The sequence below is a fragment of the Argiope bruennichi genome, chromosome 7 (genome assembly GCF_947563725.1).
Source record: "Argiope bruennichi chromosome 7, qqArgBrue1.1, whole genome shotgun sequence".
NCBI lineage: Eukaryota > Metazoa > Arthropoda > Arachnida > Araneae > Araneidae > Argiope > Argiope bruennichi.
In genome coordinates this window covers 107,773,171-107,798,806 of record NC_079157.1, presented here as the reverse complement: position 1 = coordinate 107,798,806, position 25,636 = coordinate 107,773,171, and the positions used below count along the sequence as shown (strand labels likewise).

Below are 25,636 nucleotides of genomic sequence, written 5' to 3'. Positions count from 1 at the left end.
TCATTTTGTGTTTATTTTCTTATTTTATTTTATATTAAGCAAATCAATTACTATTTCACTGTAGGATTAGTGCCATTCTTAAAATTTTATAGAATATGTAGCACCAGAACTGTAATGCATCACCGGATGGGATGACAGATCTCTGTCTTAAGCGAACATTCTGGCAACCCCTGACACCGGGAACAGAATATTTCCGGAATTTTTCTTCAGTCTGTGTGCGGTTCACTTGCTTGCATGTGAAGAATCCATGTTTATTTGATTGTAATTTTATAGAATTGGTTAATTAAAATTTCTTTTAAATTATTACTTGACTAATACCTATAAATTGGTGCCCTGTACGCGGGACCATGCAGCTTGTGAATTGCACACATGGCTCAGTTTTGTTTTAGGTAAAAAGACGGTTGTTTGTATCTTTACGAAAAGGGTTCAACCTGAATCTTGATCAACCTGATCACTTTGAAAATATACTGCCTCGCATGGAATGAACAATACCATATACATCCCGTATCTCTCAGATAAGTCTATTAGTATTTTCGATAAGTTCAATAGTTTGCTTTCTATATGATCATGTATTCTCTTAGCGGGAAAGGAATCGATAGAATTGTGAATGAATCAAGTGTTTCAAAAATTTTGTACTTCTTAGTCACACAGTGAGTAATTTAAGCTTACGCATTCAGTTTCTTATTTAAGATTAGTTATCTGGGTTTAAACCATGTTATCAATGAAACCTTGCACTTATTCTGTTTCTGCATGAACATGTTCCCATGGAATCAAATTTAAATATTTTATTGTCCATAACATCGCATTATAGTTTTCTATTAGAGCTGATTCAATTACCTAATGTTCATACAGTATATGACGTTAATTCCATGATTAAAATATATCACATTTTATATTGAATAACCTATTGTTTTGATTAGAATATCTCAATAAAAAATTAGGAATTGCTACTATAATTATTCAGCATACTAATTTCCTAATATTTTAAGAGGATATTATTTCAAAAAATTTGATAAAATGAGAAATTGATCTAAAATTTATAAATAATTTTACCAAAGAATGTAAAAAGTATGAGCAGAATCTTTATTTTCTAACTTTCAACAATAAATGGAATGCAATATCTTTATCTACAATGAAAACTATTCCAGTTTCTTTGCAACAAAATTCATTGCACGAATCATGCTTAAAAATATTTTTAAATTAGGTTTTATGAGGAAATTAAGTTAGATGTCAATTCAGTTAATTTTATTGAATAAATGTTTGAATTTAAAGTGAAATTCAAAAATTACTTTCTAGTTGTTATTGCCTAGAAAATGCCCAAACTTGACGTAATTTTAAATAATTTCCAGAAATTCAGATCCTTCAAAGTATATATGTGCAATCGATAATTCTAAGTTAAATGTAAATGCCTCAATGTCCTGTTGAACTAAAATAGACATTCATATTAACGTTTATTATGAGCAGAGATAACCAAAATGTAAAAAATGTGATTTATTATCTTCAAATAATTTATCCAAGTTGTTTTTTTTGGCTCATTTACAGCAAATTGGGTGCCTAGCATCATGAAAAATACATGCATTTAAGAATCATTTTTTAGCAACTTAAAAGTGTTTAATTTAAAAAAAAGATACTTGGAAAAATGCTCAATTTTCTAACCTTTGCAAAGATGACCTTTGTTTTGTTCTATTCTCCCACACACTGAATACATAATTTGAAAGCATAGTTGTGAAGATTTCTTTTTAGATATGTCAAGACAGAGAAAAAAAAGAATTTGGTACGATTTTCTTCAACAATATGCATTACCCTTCATTAAAATTCTGGAACAGTTATCGAGAAGGGGTAGTATGAAATACTGTGCCCTACTTGTTGCGATTTTAAAACATTTGAACTTTGATTTTTAGTGTTTTAGATGTCGAAGAATTTAAGTTATGTTGTAAGTGTATGTTTAACCTTTTATGCATTTTTAAAAAAATACACTGATTGCTCTGATCGACAACGAAAAAAAAAAAAAAAAAAGAATCAGCAGGATGTATTTGATGCATCAGAGATATATTGAACGTTTGAGAAGCTGCTCTAAAAATTCTTAAAGTGAAACCTCTTTAGCACATTACACATTCAATCATTGTTCTCCATTTTCATTAATACATTGTTTCGAAGCAATTCCTTGAATGACCAATTAAAGGGCTTTTTTTTACTGCACTGAATGGTAATTAATTGCAGTGTGTAAATACATCAATTGATCATGTAAAATTTAGTATGATGAGATTTTAACTTGAAGTCAAAATTTTCAATAATTGCGATTTCTTTTTCTGTTTTTTATGTCCTCATACATTAAAAAAAATGCTTGTTGGACCAATTGGACTCGCCAATTTTTAATTTTTACTGGTGGGGGGGGTAAAACAATTGTTAGATCTGATTCTTAAAATTAAAAAAAAAAAAAAGGTTTTCTTTGTCTTTTTTTTTCAGAGTTTAGATACTATCATTTTATAATGATCTTTTCTTCCTTTTTTTATAACTCTTATAGGAATTTTTCCCTATACAGAAATTTGTTTTTATATATAAAGGTTTGTCCTGATTGCAGCATAATTCATTTTGATATACACCATCCAACTCGCAGTCTAAACCATTGTAATTAGGAATATGAAATTTGGGAAATTAATTCTTGGCTATTAGGAGCCCACTAAGAACGAATTTTTCAAGATTTTAAGTAAAAGTGCAATTTAAGAAATTTAACGTTTTCATCATATCAACATAAAAGCATATTATTGTGCAAAAATTATTTTTACATAGTTTTAAAGATTTTTTTTTAAAAATGGCTTTTTAATGATAATAGTTTTTGTTTGAATGAATACATTTTTTTTTTCTTTAGTTTGTATTTTCGTAAGAATTTTTATTATGAAATCCAAAACAATAATCAAATAATAATCTTCGAATTGTTGAATCACCTTATTTTTCCGTTAACATCGTAATAAAAGGGTGGGGATGGGAGGGAAGATGGTTTCTTTCCTTTGAGAAAAAATTAAGTTACAAATTTTAAAGCAGTTCATTGAATAAAAAGATTCTTCATTGGATGAGTTTTGATAAATTTTGAAACAATGTAATATATTGTCTCACGCTGACTTCAAAAATTATTTTTTTTTAAAAATGCTTCAACTGGCATTTTTTCAATTTTCATTTTGTTTATAACTGCAGAGCTGGCTTTAAAAAAAAATGTCTTAATAAGAAGTATAAATGAATGTTAATATGAGTATAAATGAATTAGAATGTTTTGGGTTAAAATCGCACCTGTACAACACAAGAGTTTTTGCTAGAAATGCTGAAGGTAGATAATTTTACACTACGTACTAATTAAGAAAGAAAAAAAATGCAGAATGTTGAAACCCAACTTCGGAGCTATTTTAGAGAAAGAAGAAAAACCTTTTTTAAATCTTAATTCTAACTCGGGTGAAAGCATACAATTGAGTGTTTTGATGGGTGCTCTTGAATTTTATCATAGCATTACAAATATTGCTACAATTTGTTCATCAAATTAAATTTTGAAAAAATTGTTAAAAAATAAAGAAAATAATGCACAGAAATGACACTGACATGATTTTTTTTCAGATATAAGAAACTGAAATATGAAGCCATTCTTACTTGTAACTGTAGTTCTGATTTACTTTTCAATATAGTTTCAATCAAATCTTCAGAGCAATAGGCAAGCGAAAAGGCCATCAATGTATATCTGATCGATGAAAAAAAGTAGTTTACAAATGAAATAAATGTAAAATTGAGAACTGCTTTAAAAATAAATGAAAAACATTTAAAAATTACATATAGCAGGTGAAATACTTATTACAATAATTTTGTAATAGGATAAAAATAATAAAAATGCTCAATAATTATTATTTATCATACATTTAAAAATACCAAAATGAAGACAATCAGACTAAAAACATAGGCTATGCCATAAAACAATATGAGGTGTTTAGAGCTTGATTGTAAAAATCTTTTAAGCCAAATAAAAACAAAATTTAGCTTCGTTCTGAACCTTGAATCTTAATTCATTCAAAAATTAAACTAACAACTTGTTATCATTTGAATCTCAATTCATTCATTTTTTCCACTAGCAACAATATTGTACTGTACATGCAGTTGATCTTATCAGAATTGCAGGCAATGCAATTTCTATGATAAATTCTATTCTAGCTTAATTGATATATTGGTTTAATGAATTTGCCTCTCAAGTGTTCCAAAAAAAAAAAAAAAAATGTATTCATTGGTTCTATTGCAGAACACTGCAGTTCACCACTGATTTGTCAGATTACAATCTTCTAATATGGCTAAATTATCATGATTTTCTTTATAAGCCATACTCTTAGAATCACAAGGAATGGGATCTGGAGAATGTGGAGGGTATTTTTACTGAATTCCATGGCTAATAATCAGTTCATCCATAAAAGTTAACAGAGAATTTAATAAATACATAACCCGATATAAGAAGATACTTCATCTAGTAAGAAAACAGCAGAATTGACAACCTTACAGAAATTTTAGAGTAACAATATTTAAAACCATTATTCAACATTTCTATGCAATGATGGAACAATTAATAGAATCACACTGTCATCAAATTGTGCATTTTACATTTTTACAGCTCCATCTGCAATTGATCATGCAAACTTCACTATTCTGAATATAAACAACTTATCTTAACATATGCATCAATAAAATTAGCAATGAAAATTGTGATTGTAGTAATTTTTCATCAATGTGGCTTGTACAACTGCATATGCAGCATCATATTGCAGGTGTTCAGAAAGACAATTCTTTTTCTTTTGTACAAATTAAAATTCAATTTTGAAGATAATGGAATTTTTAAGTGTATTTAGACCAAATTTATTTACTTTCATAATAAATCCATGATACATCATTCATATAAATAAAATTTTGATAATCAAGCTCCAAATATTTTACATTAATTTAGGGGCATTCTGTACTTTCTCACATCAATAAAATTCTTTAAAAGAAAATTATTCAAAGTAATTTTTTCTTACCTTATGATTTAGAGAAAACACTTACCTAGCTGGAATGTTTTCAAATTCATTACATCCACCCAAAGTATAGCAAATTAGCCACCCTTCCTCATGTCCTTTGTCCATCAACGTTTGACAAGCAGCAAGACATTCATTATAATCTTTGGCCTGAACATATAATATTTCAATCTTTATTTTGACACCAGCATAGAATATTTTCTTTAATTTGAAATCGTTATACAGGTAAGTTATACTTTTCACTTTTTATTTTTAAAGTTTTGAATTCAGATAAAAACATTTTTTTTCTCTACTATACATAAAAAAGATATCAGCATTATATAATCTTTCTATTGGTTCTTAAACTTCTGCTAGGCAATTTAATAATATTATTCAAATCTAAATCAAAGCTTTATCTTATACAGTAATCAATAAATAAAAATTTTTGGAATAAAAATTATAATTACTGATATACAAATGGAAAAAAAAAAAAAAAAAAAAGGAAGCTGTATAAAATGAATACTAAAAATGACATTTAAAAAAAAAAATAAGGAACATTTCTTTGTTTAAAAATTTTAAGGTAACCAATCAACACATATTTTGCATAATAAAGTCCCAAACTCAATTTTATTTTCTTCAATCTATATATAAATATAACTACTATATATGTATATTTAATTACTTTTTAAGCTAATATGTGTTAAAGAATTAAGATATAATATAAATTTTAATATAAGTAATTATAAAGCCTAATAACACAGATGCAGAATCCTATTCTTAATCTAACCATAAATTTATATTTTAATCTTTTTTTGTCTCCATAAATTCATCTAGTTCATTTAAATAGAAATTAAAATAATACATTATCATTTTTTGGAAAGTCATTCCATTATCTGTCATATCCACTCTCGACAAATATTGCACCCACTTTTTGTCTCATTTGTCAACACAGAATGATCCAGAAGATGGCAAATAACACAGTTTTTCAGAGATGAAATCCAAGATTCCATTTCATTATTTGATATTAATATACATATCTACTAAATTAGGAGATAAATTTATGATTTTAAAATCTGGGTGACTTCACTCTTTGTAATCCATTTAGATACAAAATGAAAAAAATAAAATAAACAAATAAATAAAATGCATTTAAAATAAAAATATTATTTTGCCCAACAAAGAACCATAATTAAACAAAGAATTATTATTATTATTATTGGTATAATTTCAAAATATTAACCCAAACCAACCTCAAATGCATACTCTCCTATTAAAGTCAAAACCTTTCCTTCACGCTCATGAGTGCTGATATTTCCTGCTCTCAGAAGATTTGCCAATTTCATAATCTATTTTAAAAACAATTCACAAAATTATAAAAAATAAAATGCAGAAAAACATATCTGAACATGAAAAACTGACAACTGCTTATAGCAATTCAAATATTTGATTAGCATAATTTTTGCATACATAAAGGATAATATTTTAATGAATCCCTTTTATGATGTAATGAAATAACTTTTTTTTATGAATTTCATTAATGAACATACTTTTAAATCAAAAGGATTAAAGGAAATAACATCCAATTTTGAAAAAAAAAATTGGTAGTTTGCACAGATTTACAAAGTCAGAAATAATTGTAATCAATACATTTAACTTTGATATAAATTTTTTTAAAAAATTAATATTACATAGGTAAAAACGATTCATATAATAATCACAACTTATCTAAATGAATTTTTAAATTCACTTTTAAAAGTTCAGAATGGAATTTTTTATATTTTCTTTCATAAGCTGTATTGAAGTAATTATCACATATATCAATTTATAAAAGTCCTTTGAACGTCTATTATTAATAAAGAGGCTAATATAAAATAAACTATTTACAAATATACATATACCATCAGGGAAATACAAAGTGAAATTTATTATATATAAAAATAAGTTTGAAAGCAATTTTAAGTATTATTTACTAATAAATTTTTTATTCATTCAGACATAATTCACAATATTTTTATTAATTTAACAATAAATAAGACAAAATGCAATACAATTAATGTACTTTTCATGACATGTGTTGCATTTTATTATTAAATGCATTAAAATTTACTAAAATATATTTACAGGGATTTTTTCCCCCTTCTTTCTCAAAACAAGAATTAAAAAGAAAACAATTACAAAATATATATAAGTATAATAATATGAATTAATCCAAAATGATTTTGAATGAAATATTTGAATATTTGAAGTTTTATTTTTTATAGATATTGCTAAGAACAAACCTTGTGAGACTTCTTGTAATTTCTTTCTTTTTTCTGTAAAGCTTCTTTAACAATACTCATTCTATTCTCACATAATCTTACTGGAAAAATTCAAATAATATGTTAAAACAAAAGATTTTATAAATAGTCCAATTAGTGATAAAATATGTTACAGGAAATTTCATTTATAGTAAGACAAAAATTTATTTCAATTACACATCAAGCAATTTTGAAATATTTTCAATGAAGTTATTTCATTGATAGATATTTATAACATAGAAAAAACAAACTTTTATACCTTGTAAAGGTAAAATCGTGACACCAAATTCTTTTAGTAATGATATTGAAGATATTAAATCAAACTCATCTTCTATACTAGCTGGTACATCTTCTATTAATTTCAGGCAACTCCTTTAAAAGAAAAAAAATATTTTTTTAATAAAAAAATTTCTTTCATCATTTATAAACAAATATAAACATATTACATATAAAAACAATAATTAATATAGTGTAAACAAAAATATTCCTTCAAATGCAATCAAAAATTTAGGCAATTGCTTGATATAAAAGTATAAAGTGTTTATGAAATACCAATTACTGGGTTTTCAGTTTTTCATGTTTTATTCAAATTAAAAATTATTATATGCAAATTAAAAACTGTATGAATGATAATACTAGCTAAGATATTTGGCTAAAAAATTGTCATACATCTTGTATCATTGCAAAATTTATTACATCAGAAATACTTAACATGGAATCAATAACTTCAAAATTACAAATCCTAATAAAATATCTATGAATTTTAGGAAATGTTCACTTCAAACACAGAATTCTTCAAAACTATATACTTCAACATGTGATCAGGCTTTGATGGGCACCAGCTTATTTCAACCAACATTATATTATGAATGGAATGAATCATTATTTTGTGACCATGATAAAAACCATCTAGTTTTCAATTTTGAGAAATTTAATATTAAATATTGAAATATTGTTATCTCATTAATCAGACATGTACTACGAAAACTAACACTCATCAACAGACAGATAAAGTTAATTAATCATATAAAAATCATGTTCACATTTTTTTTTTCTTTTGCTTTAGAGTTATGAACATGAAAATAAAATTCTTCATAATTGTAATTTTAAAAATATGATTTTTAACACCAGCACTATTGAAATAAAATGTGGATAATAAAATCACTTATTAGTCACTCGCATATTTAGAGATCAAATAAATGGAAAAGATATATCATGTAAAAAATACTCACATGAAAGGTGATTTTATAACTGCTACTCTCCCACTTAACAAAACATAAATTTACTTCAAGAAAGTTTACTATCAGTTTAAGAAAAATTAAAGATTATTAATAGTGTCCTTATAAATCATACTGGAAAAGTCAAAAATACTTTTTAATACTATTTCAATGATGCTTTTTAATCATTACTCTCATTAGTTTTTGATTTAAATGGAGATAATAAAATCACTTATTAGTCACTTTCATATTTAGAGGTAAAATAAAAAGGAAAGACACATCAGGTAAGAAAACAAAAATATTTTATAGCTGCTTACCTTCTCACATGGGCAGGGTAGTAGCAAAATTATATACATTAGCACAACATAAATTTACTTCAAGAAAGCTTACTATTAGTACTGGGAGATGACATTAGTAAAATATATATTTATTTATTCACAATAAGTAGACGTACAAACATAGAAGTAGTTTTAGAATAACAACAAAACAAGGTTATGCCACTCAAGCTAAAAGTAATTATACAGAATTGTTTGCTTGCTTGCTTGCCGTAACAATCATTTAAGAAAAATTGAAAACTATTAATAGTGTCCTTATAAATCATACCAGAAAAGTCAAAAATTCTTTTTAATACTATTTCAATAATGCTTTTTTATCATTACTTGTGTTAGCTTTTGATTTAAATGATATTTCATAATACAAAATTCTGAAAAGACTGTAGAATTTCTTTGATATCACAACAAAATTATAAATATTTAGTGAAAATTAAAATTTCACCTTTTATAATTTTGAAATAATAATACAAGAAAAAATAAATAGGCATACTTTGCAAGGGACATACAAGGATCAGATGCATCAGAAGATGAATTAAAGTATTCTTGAGATGCAGCCAGAACCAAAGCCACAGACTTTGTGTAAGGTAACTTGAAAGACTGAGGGCCAATATCATGTTTCCTTTGTTTATTATTGCACTCCATCATGGTACCAGCAAATGTGATGTTTTCTGATTTACCAGAACACAGCAATGATTGCAGTACTATCTGAAATTAATCAAAATATTTTCATCGATGTCCCTATAAAACTTTCAGAACACAGACAAGAATAATTTCTAGAAGAAAATTCAATAAATTAATAATTAAACTACAACTTTCTATACTGATTCAAACAGAGAAATAAAAGAATTTATAAATGTTTGAGCTTACTTCATAACAGTCTTCATATGTCACACATTGAAACAGAGTTTTATGCATCTCTAATATATCAGTTAACAGAGTTTTCCATTCCTCTTCATCTAAAACTGGAACCCTATTAAGATTGGACAAACACCATAAATACATAAAAATACCTTTTGTTATATAATATTCAATATGATTAAAATCAGCAATATATATTCAGTACTGTATTTTATGGTAAATGTTTTTGTGAATTAGAACAGAGAAGTAACAAAAGTAAACATAATCAATTTAGTTATTGAAAAAAATATGAACAATGTTTTTAACCAAAAAATAAATAGATGAAAATCCTCTCTTTAAATTTATATTCTATAAGGATTTGCAATAACAGTAAATTTGCAATCAATTTCATAAAATCTTCTTGCAAATTTCCCTTCATAATCTAAATCCATTACCATTAAGACTGCAATATTATTACAAATTAATTATGCACACTATTTATTTGTCTATATGGTCCTTATATGCCCATTTAATAAAATATCTTTTCCTAATGTTAGCTTAAATAAACCCAAACCATAAAATACAACTTCTTCATGCATAATGCTGAATAGTGATAACATCACACACTGAGCAATCTTCCCAATGCTGAATTTTATCTGAAATTTCATGCAGATATAAATTTATTTCAAACTAATTTGTTCTACTTGAATTATCATATTCAGACATGTAGAGAGATATACATGAATCCAAAAATATTCTTTTTAAACACAAGAATTAGCAAAAATTGAATTATCAAATTATTTTGTAAAACATAATACATTCTACAAATATGCTTCATACATGAGGAAATAAAAGAAATAGCAGTATTCTGTACTTTCATGTGTAATTCTTATTCCCAGCAATTACAAAAAAAAAAAAAAAAAAAAAAAGGAAGAAAGAAAAAGAAGAGGAAATTGAAATTAGTAATAAAACCAAGAATTGGAGGATGATAAATTTTATTTAAGTTTAATACTAAAAAAAATGTGTAAATTTATAAAGGCTGATATATATCAATAGAAAGCTACAAATGAATCACAAAAATCTTAATGGCATAATTACATCCAGAAAAAAATCACATTCCCCTTTGTCTAAAAAGAATTATAGAAATCATAGACAAATTGGACCCCCACCATTTTTGCAAAAGATATTTGTATTTTTATAGCAAACATAATATTTGAATATCAAATACAAGCTGTAAGCTATGTAAAACTGCATTCCACTTTATTTGATTGACTATGTGACTGGTTTTAGGAATAAGGATCTAACAATGCATATATAACTTTTTTTTTTATTATTATTATTCTTTGAATTTTTATAGTATGTTGTCAAAACTTTTAATTTAAAAAATATAATAAGATCTAAAAGAATTAAAATGTCAGAAATTATGTTATTATAAAAATACAAGCAAGAGAAAAATATTATTTCCATAACATATAAAATAAATGTAATAAGAAATTTATAACTATTCCCTCTTCAGTAACAATTAATCAAATTCACAACAATTCTCTGCAAAATCAATTATCAATTAACAAAAAATTTACAAAGTAAGCATTATATATAAATGGACTACATTTATAATCTAATTACCAACTATATTTTGAATCATAATTACGCAAAATATTTAAAACAAATGCAAGAGTAGAATAGTAAAACACAATCTTCACTAGAGAATCTCAAAATTTGTTTTCAAAAAAATGTACCTATGACTCGCCATTCTAGCTAACTTAATTAATATTTTTCTAACTTCTTCTGTACTATTGGAAATGCTCTTCACCATGGCTAATAGAATAGCTAAACCATTTTTTTCCAAAAGCTCAGCAACACTAGAAAAAAGTAAAATTAAGAGAATAAATCATACAGTTAATTTCAATATTTGATATCTACAATATTTTAAAATATAATTGCTTCTACATATATTCAAATGAAAAATTGGTAAAATATTTTAGAAAATTATTTTTATTAAAAGAAACAGCTTTTATAATTAATGACACAAAACAAATAAATCATCACGAATAAATGTACAATTATAACATTCTATACCCATTTAGTGACTTTAAAAAATAATCCCAAATTTTTCAGATATGTATCAATACTCTTACCTTATATGCTTCTTTAGATCAGCCACAGAATTTGGCAAGCTAAATAATTTCTTGGTAATTCTATGGTAAAAAAATATTTTTAACTTATTGAATTCACCAATGCATTATAAATCAAATCAATATGAAATTTTTGCAACAAAACATAACTGATAAATTTCAGAATTTTTATATTAGGAAATAATTAATAATTTATCAATAAAAATTAAAGTCCTTGTAGAAATTATTTTAAACAATTAATTGCTCTTTTTTTTTAATATATTATCTGCAACATTATTTTACAGCAGTTTTTGCAACAAAATAATTTTATAAAAATAATAAATTCTAATGCGTATAAAATAAATTCAATGATTTCTCTCTATTTTTCTATTAAAAATATTGCATGCATTTGATATGCAAATCTCTATTATTGTATTATAAATTATGCATGCATTTGATATGCAAATACACATGGACAATAACAAATATATCGGCAAATAATCAGGAAGCGGCAAATAATCAGGAAGCATGCGATCTTTTTAAGAAATAAAATTAAATAGCATTAGTAAAACTCTTCCAGTCAGATTGGAAGATTTTGACAAAGTATTAATTTTATCTTAATCATGGCTAATAAAGAGAAATAATGTTTTGAAATTTTGAAATGTGATTAAGTAATTATGATGATAACAGAATAGAAATCCTATATTAGCAAGTGAATATTTTATTATGCATACATATCAACAACAGCAATAATATAATAAAAAAATACCTCATAAATGTGTCTGGTAAAGATAATAACAATTCATAAATTGCCCAAGCCTTTTTTAATTCACCAATTCTGAAATTAAAATAAGAATCTTATTAATAATACTAAGTAAAACATTGTTAGCTAAAAAAATATAGGATGAAATCTTGTACTTAAATTAATAAAAAAAACTGAAAATTACAATACGGAATTCAAATGTAAAAATGGGTACTTTGGGTTTATTCCGTCCAACTGTCAACACTAGCGAAAATGCGCCAATCCTTTCACCACCTTTGGGCAATAAAAGTGGGTTTGGCAAAAATGGTCGACGGAATAATGCCAAAGTACAGTAAAAATGTATTTTTTAAAATTAAAAGTGAGGAATTAAAACTAATATGAAGTTGACCAATAACAAACAAACAAAATAATAATAAAAATAAAAACAATAAATACACACCTTTCACAATTGTAGATACAGTCAAGCATCAGATTTACAATTTCATAGAAATCTGATATTATGAATGATGGCTATGGAAAAGGAAAAAAGAAAGAATATATAAAATAAAATTTTCATATTATAGAGCAATGGCTCCAAAACTTTTATTATTATTATTATTGCTAATCTTACTGAATTTAGATTTTTTTCCTATAAATATTGTAACAAGTACTTTTTGTAGATAATAATAAATAAAATACATTTTTGATTATACCAAAATATATTGAAATTTTTTTAATTTATATATTAAACAGTTGGGCGGATGAAGCAATTGATCCTACACATTTTCTCATACCATTAGATTAATCTACCTTCTTTTCCTCTTTACACTGATTTTTATACAATGATATTGAATAGAAACTACTAAAATCCCAGTTTTTCACCAATAAGCAGTAGTTAATGAATTTAAATTTCTATAAGCTTTATTTTTACATAACATCTAGTTGCAGATATTCCCAAATTGTAGGTCATGATATGCTGGTGCGTTGAAGTTCATTTTTGAAAGGTCATGACAAAATTTAGAACTTACATATATTTTTCCATATATTGGAGGGGGAAAAAAGGCTTGATATCTTAATCAAGTTACATGGTAGAGACACAGCAACTAAAAAAAGTTTGCAATATGCAAACAAGCAACATGAATTGAATGACCAGAAATGAAGAAACAAAACAAGAGTTTTTTTATAGTAGGGATGATGTTCAAAAAGCCACTTATATGAAGTGTATAACTGACTTTTTGTACGTATATGTTACATATTACTTCACTTAAAATTACATTTTCATGCAATACCTAAAATCCAATCCACCTAATCAGAGACTCTTTTTTTCTATGAATATTAAATTTAGATTGCTTACGGACTAATTTTAAAATGATTCATTATTATTGGTGTAAACATTTATCACATTCAATAAAAGTATTTTGTTCATAAAAGTTTCCTTTTGACCAATAAGACGTCTTTTGAAAAGAACATGTACAGTTAATCTCAGGAAAAAGCCCATTCCAAAAGAATTGAAATGGACTCCTTCAGGATCAGTTTCTAAAAACTACATTGCTATGTTTAAAAGTCTGGGGTGACCAGTTCTAGTGGCATCTCTGTCAAGAAATTAAAGCTCCTCTAAGTGCAAAAATTTACAATTTAAAAACCACCAATGTACAGTAAAAAAAGAAGAAGAAGAAGTATATTGTATTCTGTATCATCATTACGAAATCTCAATTCACCAGTATAAGTAGAAGAAATGAAACATAAATAATAATAAAAAAATTAATACTCACATCAGACTTTATGTTTTCTAAAATCTTCTGACTATAAATTAAGTCATTCTTTGAGACTGACAAGAGGTAGCTTTTAAAGAGAGAACGTCCAGAACCAGGATCATATTTAGAACAACGATTGAGAAAAGGTACTAACCACTGATGCACATTCTTCAAAAAATTCTCTTGTGTTGTCTAAAATTTTAAAAATAATAATACAGTAAAATTTTAAATATTTATTCAATCAAGAGATATCAATAAAAATCTATTCACTCAATGAATAATAATTAAAAGTACATCAACAAAATAATAGGTAGGGATATTAAGTTCTATGAGCAAAAATGAATAATTTTATCGTTATTTTACAAATCTATCATAACTTTTCAATTATTAACTAAAATATAAAGCAATACTTTAAAGCAAAGCATAACTAAAATGAATACAAGTAAAATAAAGCTATCTTACTGTTGACATCATCAGCTTTATTCTGTCAAAACCATTCATTTCTTCATATTCCTTCAAACTCAGATCCACTTTAACATGGCATTCATGCACTAATATTTCGATAGTAATCATGTCATCATATAATTTTTCTAAACCCTGAAACATTTGCTAGGTTTAAAAGTCAAGGAAAAAATAAAATTATTTGAAATGAGTCATTTTGCCTTTCATGCAGTAAAATAAGTGACTATAGCAAATATAAAGTATGAGGCGCAAAATGACGAAAATATATATCTGTTATATCAACAATAATTATTGAAGGAAAATAGAATATTATTCAAACTGCAATACATACTGCCCATCCATACTCCAAGAAACATTACTTTTATAAAAATAATTTTAAAACTAAAAATGGGTTTTTATGTATTACAGATGAGAAAAAATGATTTTGAGACAAATAAACTAAGTCCTTTCATATTTGGATAAATACATCGAATGAAATAACCTTATGCACAAATCCAAACTGAAAATATACAATTTGCAACTTGAAAATATGTCAGTTTGAACTAATTTTAACTACTTTCAGGACAAAAGGATGACATCAAAACAGGCATTCTGCTCTACAAATTATTTATTTCCAAGAGCTAATAATCTAGTATATAAGTACCACATTTACCACATTATATTACCATCAATTTTTTTTACCTCATTAAATAAATTTTAATGCAGAAGAAATCAAGAAGAGATGAAAAACTTCTTTATTAATTAAAATAACAATTAAAGATTTTTAATTTCTTCCTCCAACTGATATTTGCTCTTTAATGTCAGAGTGTGTATTTGAATTGCCAAGTACTTTAATGCACACAGAAAAATTAAAGCATTTTTAAAGCAGTAAAACTGGTTTAACAGTTAAACCACCATTCCTATAAAACAGAAATGTTGGACTATAATTCTGTGTTATAGGAATTCTGTTATTAAAAAAATATATATACATGACTTTGGAGATAAATAAAACTGCATAATCAAGATAAGCACATAAAATACATAAAACTCTTAATTCCTCACAAATCTAATAAATAAATGAGAATAAACAACAACAACAAAAGAGAATGGATTTTAGGTAATATTAATCTAATGTTTTTTTAAGGCATCAGATTTATTTTTTTTAATTCCATAATTTTTAAAGAAAAAGTTAGAATACTGGTATGAAATCTCAAAAATTTAAGTAAACAAACAAATTGATAAATAGCTTGGAACAAGCTTTATATTTCAAAATCTATTCAAATACTAAAATTAAATGTGGTTAAAAGAAAACTGATATTTTGAAACCTCTATGTTTCTCTGCATTCCCAGTTTCAGCAACTGTATGGCATTATCCACCAATCCAGATAGCATCTCTATTTCTTTAGCTCTTTCAATAAACCAGTCAGTCACAAGGGGGAAACTTAATTGAGTCTGTCTAAAAGAAAACTTAAAATTAATTAACAATTTTTAGCACCCGTTGATGAAAAAATTATTTAAATTCAACAATTCTAATGTAAAAAAAAAAAAAATGAACAAACTACAATATTATGATTCTTAAAAATTTCCTACTAGGAAATTCCTTATTACTTTTTCTTCTTTTAAAGATAATTAACATACCTATATTTCACAAGTTCTTTATATTTTTCATAAAATTCTTGAACAAATTCTTCAGATGGAGGTGGCCTATGAATAATAAAACATCTATACTGAAAATATGCAATTAATTAAAATATGACAGTGGTTTTGAACATCATAAAGACATTTAAGCATATTATCATTTGGTTCAAAGTATTAGTTTGATTCAAGCACTTTCTAAAAGGTAAGTTATGATGAATATTCAGTTTTTAGAATATCTTACTTCGGGTATTTTATTTCACACCAATCAGGTTCTCTAAGCTGATGTTCATCCCAGGGATAAAATACTAATTCCCGTTCACTATAATACAAAAAGAAATCTATTAAGTCAAATTTTTTAAAATAGCAATTAATTGTTTTTAAAACACCATAAATAACCAATAATTTTCAAAAACTTTTAGAAATTTAATCATGTGATTGTAAATCAGGCAGTTATTTTCAGATAGGCAATCAATACAATTCAAAGAATCAATTTAAGCACACCACATTTATATAAATGATTTTGAGAATAATATAAATGAGAATGCTTTAAGTACTTAAATTTCATCATAAATACTACATCAGGTTCATTGAAAATGTCTATGTATGTATTTTTAAACAGATATTTTAATGCATTCATCCCCCTTTTTTGTAAATGGGGAAGAAAAAATAATTTTGATAATCATTAAATAGATGAAAGTATGTGTGTGTGTGTGCACACATGTGATATGTTGACACACTGCAAGCCAGACCATTTGACCAACAGCTATCAAATTTGCCAATTTCCAAACATATTACTATACAAAAATAAATTTTATATTGTTTCAAAATTACAAAAATAATTCTGTGAATTTTTGTTAAATTTTGGCTTTTTTTTTTTTTTTTTTTTGTCAAATTTCTAACAAAAATAACATTGTTGCCTTGAAGCTCAGACTATTTTCACTATTTCATCAACTATGTGAATGCATGATTTTGTTCATGTTTAAAGTTAAAGAAGAAGGATTTTGTTTAGCATCTGTGTAGTTTACGGGATGGATAAAAAAAGTGAAGTTATACAATATCGCAAAATTTATAAGACAGATGACCATGTATTTACATTCTAAGTGGTACTGTGATATCTTGGGACTAGTCTTTATTAGAAAATTTCAATGAGTGGAGTATATGTAAGGCAATTAAAGTAATACATCTTGAATGTCTGACAATTTCACATTATCATGGATTTGAAGTTATATCTACCCTTTATGATTTAACCCTTCTTAGCAAGATGATGGAAATTTCCATCATAACATTTAGTGAACAAAAAACTGTACTCAAAACAGGTGTACTGTAAATTGGTTGTTGCAAGCAACTTTTTTTCACAACTATTGTGTAATAAGAATGTAGCTGTCAAAAAAAAATCAAATGTCGCAGTCATTATAGAGGGTTTGAATTTGTTATTCCACTATTTGTTGTGGTAGGAAGAAACATGCGATTTCTTCAATATTTTTTATATAAGTAATCTGGGGGGGGGGGTTGCTAATTAAAGCAATAATGAATGATGAAATTTAGAAGATGAAATAGAGCTTACCATATAAATTTGTATGATGATGGATATTTTCACAACACTGTTTTTTAATTATTTTATATTATATATTTATACTAAGATTTTTTAAACATTTTTCCTTTAATCTAGAGCATGAATTATACCACCCTGATTTATTTCATGAAAAAAGAAAAAAATCATGCAAATAAGGGTAAATTGAAATCAAAGATGGTCAATATCACTGGCAAATCAGCTGGTTGCAAGGACACATGAGCACCATTAAATTGCACATTTATGCTTGCAATAATACTAACATGTCATGGGATTGATCTTCATAGGAAAGATCTATGTATAGAATGAACAGAACATATGAAAATCACCATGGCTATAATATATGACAATTTGTGGGAATCACAGGAGTTATATCTATATAATTTATAAGGGATTAAATACCCTGATTATTAACCATTAACCCTGATGAACTTTTTATATGCTGGTTGCCAAAGGTGACTAGTTTATAAAAACTTTAACAAAAAGAATTTAAATCCCAATTTGTTAAGAAAATTTATGTAACATTTATATTTAAAAGTAAAAACTAATTTCTAAAAAGAAATATATCACTGCTTTTGCTTTTTTATTTCATTTTTATTTTACATCAAGAATGTAAAATAAAAATTTAGAAGTTATAAAAATATTATTGATCACATAATTAATTAAAGCTCCAAACATTTTACATATAATGCATTAAATTTAAGAAATTTACCAATTAATTTGCAGGCAATATTAAAATTCATATACTCACTTAAAAAGAGGTAGCAGAGATTGGTACTCAATGGGTGAAGTAGTTTCTGGAAAATTATTCAGTATTGCCAATCTATGTGGTAAAGTTTCTGATCCGTGGTAAGTAAAAAGAGTTGCAACAGCCTCCCAGTTGGAGTTACAGGCAAAATGCAAGGCAGCTTCTAGGCCAGACTGAGAACGAAACTGCCTGAAGAAATTGTGGTCATAGTTCTGATCTGCTAAAATAGGGCCACCTAATATAATCTAAAATATTAAAAAAAGAAAATAATAAATGATTTAATTTCTTTTCTTTTTTTCTTTTACATTAAGAGCATAATAATTTTGAAATGCTCAGTATAGAAAGAAATACAAACTATTCTATGCACCTACTTGCAAATGCAAAGTATTTTTTAACTGTTGACAAAAGTTTTAGTCATTGTAATTATAGTTATTTAATTATAATAATTATTATTATTATTACAATTAATAAGATTATTATAAGGTAATTAGCAAGAATTTTTAACAAATACTTCATTAACCGGCATTACGAAAAGAAAAAGCGAATTTCAAAATATCACTAAAGGTAAAATATTATTCACAGTATTCATACATGAATGAACAAACATGAAATAAAAGGCATAATATTTTTAATTAGTAATGAATGATTGAAAACAGATACACATACATATAACACATGTAATGACTTGAAAAAAATGTTATATTTTCTATGTTTCATTTTTTTTTATCTCCATCTTCTTATCATCAGTATTACTTATTTTGTTAAAACTATTTATAAAAATTGAAAAATGTATTCTCCAGTACTATACACTTTTACCAAGTAACCACTAAGTGAAATTTAAAAAATGAAGAAAGTAAACTTTTTTTTTTTTTTTTTAAATCTGGAAAACACACTCACTTGGGTGGAGAGAAATCTTAGGACAAATTTCTCAATACAAACAAACCTTTTTTCAAGTCAAGAAAATTCATAATTTCAGTCGCAAATATTTCCATCAATTTTACAGATAACTTCATAAAACTTTTTCCTTTATGGTTTTTACTATGGTATAGCGTAAATTTTTCAACTGGATTTTTTTTCACCTATCTTTTTTTAGAACATTATTTTTTATAACTCACTAATTTCACTACTAAAGGAGCTGTAACATGTCAAATTCAGCATAATCACTTTATTACTGGTACATGTTACTTCCCTTATCTGTAAGCTGCTGTTTTGAATGTCAAGGGCTTAAATGGATTCTATCGATGACTTTGTGCATAACTAATATATTGAACAAAAAGTTTCAGGAAAATTATAAATTTGTTTCTTTTAATAAATTTGCAGCTGAAAAAGTTAAAAATTTATTTTTTAAAAGCTTTAAAATTTTATTTAAAAAAAAATCTTCTTTAAAATTATTTATATTTTGTTAAATTGAAAATTAAAAAAAGATTATCTTTCCCCCAAAACCCCCATTTGATCAAATAAACTATGACTTGACAGGCTTCATGACAAATGCAAACTGAAATTGCATGAGTTAACTCATAGCTAAGAAATTTAAGACTATGGCAATAATTTTGATTTTTTCAATTCTTTTTAAATAATGACATAAATAAGTTAATTATTATACTAATTTACTTAATAGTTAGAAGCACACAACTATTAATTATGATAAGAAGCCCATAATGTATAGTTAGTTTCTGTCTAAGCTAAGTTATAGAAATGGAGGAATCTTCACAACTTTTAAAATTGCTTATTGTATCAGATACTGAAAAGCAATAGAAAAATATGCCATAAAAGTCAGGACTTACTTCATAAGTTGTTAGTCTGTCTAAATAGTGCAGGAGTTTTAAACGGCATTGACAAAGCTGCTTCTGCTCTAAATTTAACCTAGAATATAGCATATTAATTACTGTTATCAATTTCAAAATAAAGAAATAAAATTAAAATAAAAAAAAGCAATTAAAAACATTTTTTGCTCTGTTGGAGCATATGCAATTGTATGATAAACGAAAGAAAAAAAATTTCTTAAAGGAAAAAAGATTGAATATTACTTGTACAAGTTTCCAAAATACATCTGAAATCCAAACATGTATATATACATTAAATAAATATTAGATAAACAATAAATAATAAAAATCAATGATTCGTAAAGCAAATGAATGTATAGTAATTCTAATTTAATAATCATGCAAAATCTTCCTGAATTTAGGTAAACTTTTGAAAAACATTTTCTACTTAATTTTCAACAACTGATTACATTAGTGGAGCATTAAATGTGTTTATATCCCAACACATATTATAAAATGTGCAGAAGAGAAAACAGAAGCTTATTTACAATATAAATTTACAAGAAGAATTAACATAAGAAGAATAATAAAGAATTCTGTCCATCAGAATTTTTTCTGTGCAGGAAATAGATTACATAGTAGTTTCTCAAATCAGGTAGATATTCTTTTATCGTTTGGTGCATTTCTTAATAAACACTACTGCCTTGAAATTCAAACCATTTTGATTGTTTCATCAAATATTTAATGCATATTATTCTTTTATTATTAAAAGCTAAAACGAAAAAGGTGCGCAGTATAACAGATGAATAAAAAAGTGAATACTGCAAAAGTTAGAAAATGGCCAGAACTGGACAATTATGTTTTTAAGAAAATTATGATGTCACAGGATTAGGTGTCAGTTAGAGAAGTTTATGTCCCCAATAAATAGATCATACATAGGGCAATTAATATAATGCGGCTTTAATATTTGACAGTTTGGTGAAATCATGGATATTTTATATCTGAACTATTTAAATGAAATTAAATAATTTACAACTGGTTATCAATGGTGACAATCCTACATCAAAGTGAAATGTCACACAAATAACTTTGAAAATGTTCAACAAAAATATTCTGAAAATATAAAAATAAAAGGGAAATAGTAAATCACTACATTTTTAGGTTTATTAAATAATGATGAACAATAGATAATTTAATAATAATAAAAAATCTGCAAATATAAACAAAATTACTCATTGTCTGATGAAATGCCTTTAATAATTTCATAAGCAACTCCACTTACTTTTTAAAATTGACCTGTTTCAGCATTGCTGTTCTCTTCTTTTGTTGGTGTCTTTTTTTAGCGTCATAAAGATCATCTGCATCAGAACTGGAATTGAATGACTGTGAGGTATCAGGATCCTCATCAACGCTATCATAAGGACTGGATAATATGAATCTACACAAATATTAGAAAGTAAATAAACAGAAACTACTTTCATGACAAAAAAAAGTTTCTTAAACCTTAGTAATTGAAGATAATAAGTAATTTACAAATTAAAATTTTATGCTAAAGAAAAAGAAATTTGAGCAGGCCTCAATAAAAAAAAAGCTAATACAATATATATAATTTATAATTATTAAATAAATAATTCATCATTTAGAAAATGAGCTTAAATATATCTTTTAAAAGTATTGAAACATATATAAAATAATAAAACACGGATAATCTTTAGAATTCAAATTTATGTCAACATTAGTATTGTTAAAACACAAATTATATAACAAAATGGTCCTCACATTTTTTTCCATGTTGAGTAAATAATAATAATAATAAATCAGTATTCAATAAAAATATACTTTGTTGAAACGTTTTATTTCTTTCTTTGTAAAAATTAAATAACAATAAAATCTAAATACAGCATGAATTTTAAAGAAAGAGGATTATTTTTTTTTTTAATTTTTAAATAAACATTCAAAATCTTTTTTAAAACTTCTACTATCAGAAAAACTGCTCCTAAATAAATAAAAAAAAAAAGGTGTTCTTTTAAACAAACATTTTTTAAAAAAAAATTACAATTATGATATTTAGTAAAATTATATTATAACTGATGGTGATCAGACAATGCATAAAATAATTATGTAATCACTAACCAAATGTCAATAATCAAATAACACGCCATTTCCTCCACACCAGTTTGCATGGCATCATTTAAATATCTTAAATCTGCATCTGCTTATGCTACAAGTTTTCAATATGCTTTAATTTCACTCATTAGGATTATCCCTATTTATATAAAATTTCTATTACATTCCTGTTGAAAAAGTATTTTTCCTTCTATGTCTTTTTTACATTTGTGACAAAGCAAGACGATAATTCAAGATTACTGTATCAGTTAAATATAAAATATGCAGAAAAGTAGAAAATTACATGAATGAATTTTGAGTTTTTACCTTCCCTGATCTTCCCCTTTGCCAATAGCAATCAATGCTTTCAGATCTGTACCTTGTAATCCATAATGCAACAGTTCCTTTGCAGCTTCAAAGCTTTCTGGAACACGCTCCAAACATTCATGTAGAACCCAAGAACGCTTTTTGATCTTGCTCTGAATATAAAAAAATTCTATACTCAATATACAATATCAGAGTGAAGATGTAAATTATAACAGAAAGTCACAAAATTTTCTTTCATAATTATCCATAATGATAAAATATTTAAATGCATTTCAAACACACAAAAATTTTTTTTAGCAAATTCACACTGCAATATTATATACTTGAAAATATATAACATAAAGGTATTGTTTGTAATAATTCAAGCTTTTTTTAATCAATTTTCCTAAAAACTGCAAGCAAAATTTTAAATATTTCTAAAATAAAGAAATTGCACAGATATAAAATTTATTTTCAGTCTGTAAATTTTTAATGTAAATATTTATATTCACAGATATAAAATTAATTTTATTGTAATATTTAAAAATATCCCATCAACAAGTTACACAGATTAGTAAAAGAATCTTCACTTTTATGGACAATTAATTTTAAATAAATAGCTGCTACAGATTTAAAAATGAAATAAAGCATTCAACATTCTAAAACTTAGCAAATTAGTATTATTATTACTAAAACCAAAATACCCTACATATAAAATAGGAAAAGAAATACAACAAAAATAAACACAAAAGGACCATTAACTACAAAAAAATAAAATGACATTTTAATATTAAATGTATTGAATTAAGATAATCCTCAGATATCAATTAAAATCTCCATTTCTTATGACAAGAAAAATAAGATAAAAATGCTTTATCCCTTTCAAGTTTATATATCATTTACTTAATAAAAACAAATTAAGAATTATTGTACATTAAATTCCCATTTAGTAAAATTCTACAGATCCTTTTAAAAATAATCAAATAAAATATCCAATCAATATTATTATATTAACAAATAATTTAATAATATTTACCAAAATTATTATCAAATAATATTTAATAAATTATCAAATATTAATTTAAAATGATTATCAAATAAAAAATATAAATTAATTATAAAATAATTACCAAATAAATTAATAATAATTTGATTGTCAAAAACTAAATTATTTTGGAAATTACCAAATAGTCATGTATAGATTCCACTGTAGCTGGCATTTTTCTCCACTGTCTCTGGTACACAAGATCAGAATCCAAATTATAAGTGTTTGCAAGAGCTAATGCTTCACCATACTCTTCATTTGAAATCTGAATTGGCATAAATATGAAAATAATTAAATTAACAAGATTTAACATATGTCTAACCAAATTTCACCAATAAGAAGGGAGAAATGTAAAGAAAATGTAAACTGACTTTCAAAAGAGTAAATTTATAGCAGGTGTAGTATATAATTTTGAAGATAAAATTTATTAGTAAATATTCTTGAAGATAAAATATATACTATCTAAGGACTGATTTTTTAAAACTCATTTAGAGTTCCAAACATTTCAATTTCAATCAGTTTTATATTCTAATTATTATTAATTCTAAATTATCTAATCTTATAAATTATCATTTTTGAATAAATTAATCAATAATTTAAAATATTTTTATTTTAAATCATTTTTGTGTTTTGCGGCCTTCTCATATATTCTTTTTTTTTTTATCAAACTATTCCATTTTTAAAAAAACATTACAAATACACAATAACTAACCTAGGCAATAAGTGCACTACTCAAAAAAATAAAAATTTACAAAATAAATAAATAAATTTAAATGTACATACTTTCCTGGTAAACAATTCTTCAGGTGTGGTTGATTTAAGGCACAAGAGGCGATAAGTTTTTGTTATCATCCTATAAAAAAAATCAAAAATATATTATAAAGCAAAAATAATCGTGTAAATAACAATGGAACTGTGTGTGGTAGCAGTCCACAAAGTATACTGCTTAACTTTAAGGTATACAATTTGCAATAGATATATTTTGGATGATGGAACTAAACATCTTGCAAAAAGAGCTTTTCTTTCTTTCTTTGTACCCTTTTTTTAAAAAAAAATTTATTAAAATATTGATTAATTAAAAATTAATCAAAATTTATTCATTTTTAAATGATAACTTTGGAAAATAATGCCACTGAAAATTTTAAAAATGATTTTTGAAAGACCAATTTTTTTTCTATACATAAGTCATCTTCACTAATTTTAATATTTTTTAAAATATCCTTAGCCATAATTTCCAATACATTTCATTGTTGTAGTGAAATTCAGATTATTTTCATTATTACTGCAAACAATTCATTCTGAGGGAGTCTCCCTCTCACAAATAGTAATAACCAAAATGCAAAACTTTATCTTTTTTCCCCCCCCCCCCATATTTTCAGCAAGTTTTGATTTGAAGCATGATTCCAATAAAATGATTTATTATAATTATTCTTTTTTCAGTTTTGTAATATTTACGAATAAGATTAACCTTAAAAAATAAGCAATGATGAAATTCTTTATAGTTTGTATATATCAAAACACTACTACCCTTTTTTGAAAAAAAAAATTACAATATAAAAAATATATTAGTGCCCTATAAAATGAAAGCTTTGTTCTCTTATTGTAGGCACTAATTTTTTTACTCAATTCTTAAAAATTTTCCCTAAGTAATTGAAAAAATTACAAAATACATTCTGCATTACACAAAAAATTCTGATTCTGAGTAATTTTTCTT

General features: G+C 25.2%; 1 protein-coding gene across 2 annotated transcripts in view; it reads right to left on the bottom strand.

Annotated features, from left to right (window-relative positions):
• The window catches only part of LOC129975970 (NBAS subunit of NRZ tethering complex-like), a 93,422-nt gene that overhangs the window by 43,243 nt on the left and 24,543 nt on the right, over positions 1 to 25,636 (bottom strand). For both annotated transcript variants that reach the window (XM_056089279.1, XM_056089280.1), the window contains exons 15-36: positions 24,706 to 24,775; positions 24,062 to 24,187; positions 22,899 to 23,050; positions 21,748 to 21,903; positions 20,487 to 20,565; positions 18,706 to 18,947; positions 16,626 to 16,703; positions 16,385 to 16,450; positions 16,073 to 16,202; positions 14,768 to 14,902; positions 14,324 to 14,497; positions 13,012 to 13,082; positions 12,579 to 12,647; positions 11,834 to 11,893; positions 11,435 to 11,557; positions 9,726 to 9,828; positions 9,349 to 9,563; positions 7,569 to 7,681; positions 7,292 to 7,371; positions 6,263 to 6,358; positions 5,062 to 5,183; positions 3,637 to 3,724 (exon numbers count right to left, since the gene is read on the bottom strand). In XM_056089279.1, the coding sequence (XP_055945254.1) occupies positions 3,637 to 3,724; positions 5,062 to 5,183; positions 6,263 to 6,358; positions 7,292 to 7,371; positions 7,569 to 7,681; positions 9,349 to 9,563; positions 9,726 to 9,828; positions 11,435 to 11,557; positions 11,834 to 11,893; positions 12,579 to 12,647; positions 13,012 to 13,082; positions 14,324 to 14,497; positions 14,768 to 14,902; positions 16,073 to 16,202; positions 16,385 to 16,450; positions 16,626 to 16,703; positions 18,706 to 18,947; positions 20,487 to 20,565; positions 21,748 to 21,903; positions 22,899 to 23,050; positions 24,062 to 24,187; positions 24,706 to 24,775 (2,548 nt within the window). The remainder of the gene's footprint in view (positions 1 to 3,636; positions 3,725 to 5,061; positions 5,184 to 6,262; positions 6,359 to 7,291; positions 7,372 to 7,568; positions 7,682 to 9,348; positions 9,564 to 9,725; positions 9,829 to 11,434; positions 11,558 to 11,833; positions 11,894 to 12,578; positions 12,648 to 13,011; positions 13,083 to 14,323; positions 14,498 to 14,767; positions 14,903 to 16,072; positions 16,203 to 16,384; positions 16,451 to 16,625; positions 16,704 to 18,705; positions 18,948 to 20,486; positions 20,566 to 21,747; positions 21,904 to 22,898; positions 23,051 to 24,061; positions 24,188 to 24,705; positions 24,776 to 25,636) is intronic.